The 6,671-nt window shown below is 34.4% G+C and overlaps 1 protein-coding gene across 1 annotated transcript; it reads right to left on the bottom strand.

Moving 5' to 3' along the window:
- Positions 1-362: 362 nt before the first annotated feature.
- LOC125681948 (serine protease inhibitor Cvsi-2-like) lies at positions 363-5,274 on the bottom strand. Its single transcript, XM_048922241.2, has 3 exons — positions 5,148-5,274; positions 1,884-2,000; positions 363-502 (listed from the first exon to the last, which is right to left on the bottom strand). The coding sequence occupies exons 1-3, from the start codon at positions 5,185-5,187 to the stop codon at positions 408-410; spliced, it is 252 nt and encodes an 83-aa protein (XP_048778198.1). The 5' UTR covers positions 5,188-5,274; the 3' UTR covers positions 363-407.
- Between the last annotated feature and the right edge of the window lie 1,397 nt (positions 5,275-6,671).

The following is a 6,671-nucleotide window of genomic DNA, read 5'->3' as shown; positions in this document are numbered from 1 at the left end:
TCAAATTTGAGATGGGTGTCTCTGTCTGACTATTTTATCTGTCGAAAAATTATTTTTGTGTTTTGAATTTTACATCGTATGACAGCAGGATATTAGAATATTTCAGATTTATAAATACAAGACCGAGCTTAAGCAATTTCATTTACTAGTATTTTGCAAGAGACAAACAGAATACTTTTAGAAGATCTTTAATAATTCCAGCAGCAACTATATGAGACTCTTAACCCAATTCTATCCTAATTTGCTTTGGTGGTGTTACAACAAACGAGAAGAAGATAACGGACGGGGTTTAGAAAATCTCTTGAGTTTTAGGGGTGCAGGTCTTCAGGACAGATGGATAAAAAATAAAGAAATCAAAGAAATTAGAAAATGTGATGATTTATTTTGAATTAAAGATTCAAAAAGTTTTAAAAGTGGGTACATCTGCAATGTCCGTCGATACAGTGATGCTGGCGTCCATGATCACAGCGGTCATGACAGTCAGCGACTGCAGTACAGCCTCCTGAAACACAGATTTCACTTGTCCGTTAATAGCACTGCTAATTAACTCTTTCAAATATTATAGTTTCCTTGTTCAATCTATTCTTTATTACCAGTTTTCTTTCTTTTTGCGAATGAGTATCATGTGAGTATCATGTAAGAAGAATGAGGTGGTTTTACATTTGCAAAGTGAAGTGATATTTTTACACCAACGAAACCCCTTTAAAGTCATGGATTATTTTGGAACGCCATAACTGCTGTATGTGGTTGTGTTCCATGATCAGATAGGGCTTTTAATCATATGCTGTGGTTCTTTCATGATAACGTGGTGTTTTTATTTCATTGGGTTTTTTTAATCATAAACTGTGGTTCTTTCATGATAAGTTGGTGCTTTTTCCTCATATGCTGTGGTTCTTTTATGTTAAGATGGCGACACTTTACTACATGCTGTAGTTTTATCATTATAAGATGGTGTTTTTTACATTCATACTGGTGTATTTTATAAGATAGGAGTCTTTTCAATAAAACCTAGTGGTATTTCTTTATAACGCAGTGGTTTTATAACGAATGGAGAATTTTCATTTTATGTTCTGAATATTGCATTTTGATAAGATGATCCTTCGGAACAAATCGCATATATTCGATAGCTTATTATGATAAATGCCGATTGTGAAAGTATAAGTGATGATGAAAATAATTTTTAAGAGTGTCAAAATGTGATCAATGAATTCTTGCTTTAAAATTTTATAATGAAATATCCACAGCACAATATGAAAAATATCCATTCGTTATTATTATTTTAGGTTTGTTTCCATAATTTTCTTAGCCCCCCCCCCCCCTCTTATTTTCACTTGTGAATCATTTTGGGCAATTGTGAAATCAACTTCCCCTGCTGACCCCCAGTTTGAAATATGATACTACGTACATGCCTTAATAAAGCTTTCCTTTAATTGTGTGTTTATTTATCAGACACTCGTCTAATATCATGACATAAAATTGATTTCAAAGTGATTATCAAGCTATGCTGTTGAACAACGCAGAAATGTTTTTTTTTCCTCTCCAGAAACCATATGAGAATACGCCTAATCGGAAATGCGATAATAGAAACTAAAAAATACTGTATTTGATTTACTTTCTGTCATATTTCAAGTATTTGTAACGCAATAACTCTAATCTCAAAGTAAATTTGGCGTTCGTTTACATTTGATGAATTAGATTAAAATATGTTGTTTCTTTGAGGTTATACATTGTGGCCTACATTTTGATTGGTTAATTGGATATTGAATTTTCAAAATTAAATTTTCTAATCTTGAATTTCAAATCTTGTATTTTGAATCTCAAATGTGGATGGAGCTTCTGGGGTTTCGAAGTATCCTAATTATAGCAATGACCAGAATACATACCACTACCACCAGCTGCTGTAGTGCATGTACACTGGTGCCCGATGCAGTGGAGTGTGGATCCTGATGAACAGCTAGTCGCACTACAATCACCAGTATCACTGCAACGCTCGGAACTTACTGAAAAGAAACACACACACATATATATATATACAATATAGATAGATAGATAGATAGATAGATAGATAGATATAGATAGATACATCCAAAATATTGGATCTAATTGTAGATTTGAGGTCAGATGAATACGTAATAAAAAGCACTAAAAATGACCTATATGTACGACTCGAACAATTTTGAATTGTCAACTTTCCGGAACTTCTCGTCCCTTCAGGACGATAAAAGATATTTACATGGCTATAAATGTAATAAAAAAGAAGAAACAACCTAGCACTAAAACTAAACTATAAAGGCCTGAAAAGGAAACAAAACAGGACGTCTACATGAAAGGAGAAGATAACGAACAGTGATCAATCTCATAACTACTATAAAGGTGAAGATAACGAACAGTGATCAATCTCATAACTACTATAAAGGTGAAGATAACGAACAGTGATCAATCTCATAACTACTATAAAGGTGAAGATAACGAACAGTGATCAATATCATAACTCCTATAAGCAATACAAATATATAGTTGGGCAAACAGGGATCCCTGGATATACAAAAGGTTGGAACAGGTGTCTAGTAGGAGTACACTTCCCCTGTCGACCGGTCACACCCGCCGTCAGCCCTATATCTTGATCAAGTAAACGGAGTGTTCATATTGAAAATCGTCACGTTTTTCAGAGTTTTTAGCACGTCTTTTCTCAACAAGACTAAACTATGATTTCTTATTTCAGATTATTTAAACTGATAGCTGGTCCATGCCATTCTGTGCAGAGCATCACGTCAATGGCAGATGTGTGAAAATCTTTTAAATTTTGCAGGTGATCAGAATATCAACCCTTTATTGGACCATTTTAAGAAGAGAATAGCATTCCAAACGATCATGATTTCTTTTTCGAGAAATCATAATCCGGAATTGGCATTCCAGAAATTTTTTACGGTAGGTGTGGGATATCTCATGCTGTAGACTCCATTTTGAATGTTTTATTGATTCATTGATTTATTAAGGTTTTACGCCGTTTTTGGTAATATTTTGGCCATTTTACGGCGGTCGTTTTAAATGGTTAATTTATAACAACTCATAAGAAACCAGGCAATACAGAGATATGTCGTGTTTGCTATTATATGCTGACTTCTTTGGAAGAATGGAGATTAGTTGTAGATATCGATGTTACTAAAACCAATTTCATTGTGTTTAGAAATGGGAATAGAATTAGCAATTCAATTTGGGCAATGATAATGAATTCGTAGAGGTTGCAGATCAGTGTTTTCTTAACTACAATGTCTTGATTAAATCTAATAAGTTATTTACTTAGCAAACCAATGCTCACCTGAAATTCCTCTCCGAAAAGTATTATAAGACAATGTTTTGTTTGATATATATGTATCTTAATTCATGGATGAATAACAAGTATGAAAGTCCTGAGATTGAAAACGTATCGTTCGATTTCGAAAGCTTTATATTGTACTCGAGGTACGCATACGAAAATTACTTTTGACGAGGTCTATTCACGACTATTGAGACCTGGCCTCAAGATCATAAACTGGGATTAGACTTAAGTCTAAATATTGATTCCTTATATTTTAAGATTTATATAGCACAGATGTTTAAAAAACTTCTGCTTTATAGAAAAATTTAATACAAATATATACTGAAAATTTTATTTGCTTATGAAAATTATCTTAAAAGTTTGCTGGATTTGAAATTTAGTCTTAATAATATTCTCAATTTATGTTCTTGAGGCCTGGTCAGGTATTGGTTAACTGAGTCCCGAGTAGACCGAATCAAATGTCAAAAACTGCTTTATTAAATAATGTGAAAGTTTATATTTTTTTTTTACAATCCTTCAACATACAAGAACATATATATCATAACACATTATAACAATATACTTAGAAACTGTGTCAATAATAAAATGTATTTTCAATTTTTTGATCATAATTAGTAATGTTTGTTAAATCAATTTCTTGTAATGAATTTGACGTATTGATACGTGCTTTAAAACGCGCAATTTCATTGGTCGATACGATTGTAAGGATATCAAGGGTTGGTCAAGAGAGAAATCACGGAAAAAAACGAAGTTGATATTGAGGTGAGTTCACTCTGAAGTACACACCAGAAAAGATGTCCTTCACATATCAGAGAACATCAACATTCCCGGTAATTTAATGAAAGGTAAAACTAACGAACAGTGATCAATCTAATAACTTCTATAAAAAATACAAAATAGAGATACGGGCAAACACAGACGTCTGAATACACCAGAGGTGGGATCAGGTGCTTAGAGGGAGTAAGCATCACCGGTCGACCGGTCACACCCGGCGTGAGCCCTGTATCTTGATCAGGTAAAATAAAATTGTCATATCTGCAAGGAGTTATGTCTATAAATTTGAAACTAATCATATAAAAAACGACTTAGAATTTTGAGTTTAATATTATTCTAATCATCCTATTAGTAAAATACAACACAGGCGGTGGATTACTTAACTAGATTTAAGATACCATGCTAAGGCATTACTGATTATGCTTACGAGAAGTAACATGGACACTAACCTCATCATTGTAATAAGATTTCGGTGTTTCATTTCAAGAGGATATGACGTAAAAACACCATTGAATAATATAAAATATCATTGAATTGTTGCCCTGTGGGGAATCCTGATTAGAATAGGTCCTCAATAACCCTTGCTTGTCGTAAGAGACGGCTAAATTGGGGGGGGGGGGGTCCTTTGGATAAGACTGCTAAAATCGAGGCCCCATATCACAGTAGGTGTGACACAATAAAGATTCCTCTCAGCTCAAAGGTCATAAATTTTGTAACACTTCAACGGCAATGGTGACGTCTCCATAAAAGTGAACCATTCTCGAACGGGACGTTAAACAATGTATAATCAACCAACAACCATTGGGTTGTTAGAATCAATAAAACCTGCAAGCTTTTGTTATAATTATGATATAATCTTTCTTTAGGTTCTATTGAAAATGACAGAAATATCATTGTATAGAAATTATCAATTCAAAAGTCGCCTTTCCCCCCGATCTATTTTTCTCCACTCTAAACATATGCCAACATTTCATTTCAATTTTTTTTTTTTACCCACAAGCTGACACCCTATACCTATTTAAAAATTGAAGTGACGAGGAAGAGAACCAAATACCTGCAAGAATGACAACTGCTAGAACGAGGAGGGTCTTCATGTTGGGAAGTTTGGTTTGAAGTCCTATTTGTGCACTGCTATTTCTATGTGAAAATTCTGTCTTTTATATCAAAGTAAATCGATCAACATCACGCATAGGTCATTTACGTAATCACGAATATGGGTCACAGAGACCACGCTATCCAAGTAAGGGCAACCCTAACCATGCACAATTTCTGCCTAAAAACAGATCAAATCTTGATACAAATGTAAAATAAAAGTATGTTAGGACTTTTACATATTTTTTTTTATTTGACAATAGTAGAATTCAATAGTGCAAAATAACCTGCGGTTTAAATCGAAGGGTTTGATAAGGGATTTATCGATAGCTGTGTGGTCTGTCCCAATTCTTCCACTGACAGTTTTGCATAGCAGCTAGGCAATATCTAGATGGTGGGTTGATGCCCTGCAAACATTTTTGATTTTTTTTGTCAACGATTTACAGTCAAATTGTAATTTTGTTTTATCAGATGAATTTAAAAATTTGCTATACTGATACAATCCAATATGACCTGCATATTGTGTTAATGTCTGGTCTGGATGTTCTACATGAAAGGTGAAGATAACGAACAGTGATCAATCTCACAATTCCTATAAGCAATGCAAAATCAAGAGTAGGGCAAACACGGACCCCTTGGATATGCCAGAGGTGTGATCAGGTGCCTAGGAGGAGTAAGCATCCCCTGTCGACCGATCACACCCGACGTGAGTCCTATATATCTTGATCAGATAAACGGAGTTATCCGTAGTTAAAATCAGTGTACCAAGAACGGCCTAACAATCGGCATGAAACACGTCAGACAGTAGTTGACCCAATGATAGGATGTATTGGCAAACTAGATCGTTATAACAACCATAGAATTTGTGAAATCTTGACGATATGATCAATATTTAAATCGAAGCAGGTTACTGACAAGTAAGCTCATGAATGATTCTGACGTGTTTTGTGTCAATTGTAAACTCGATATTTACATTGATTTTGACTACGTATTACTCCGTTTACTTGATCCGGATATAGGTCTTACGGCTGGTGTGTAGAGAGTTTTACCGCATCATTAGATCTAATAAAACAAATCATAGTTTCACCGGACGACAAGGGCTGCTTACTTCTACTAGTTATAGGCATCTGATTCCACCTCTGGTATGCCCAGGGGTCCGTGTTTGGCCAACTTTTAATTTCATGATCCTAAAAGGAGTTATAAGACTGATTGATCACTGTTCGTTATATTCACCTTTTCAGAAGAGTTTCATGTAAAACTTACACGGTGCCAATTTTGATGCACCAGTTGCGTATTTCGACAAATAATGTTTCTTCAGTGATGATCTAGCGAAATGTTTGAAATCCGAAATAATAATAAACTTGCTAGAGCTATTATAGGGAAAACCAGAGTGCGAAAAAAGTGGACTCAAATTCGTCTAAGGATAAGAGCTATGCATGAGGGAGATAATCGTTAATTTTGAAATGAATTTCTAAATTTTATCACA

Source organism: Ostrea edulis, chromosome 2, assembly GCF_947568905.1.
Source record: "Ostrea edulis chromosome 2, xbOstEdul1.1, whole genome shotgun sequence".
NCBI lineage: Eukaryota > Metazoa > Mollusca > Bivalvia > Ostreida > Ostreidae > Ostrea > Ostrea edulis.
The sequence above is the reverse complement of the archived record's forward strand: the minus strand, read 5'-3'. Positions and strand labels throughout refer to the sequence as shown.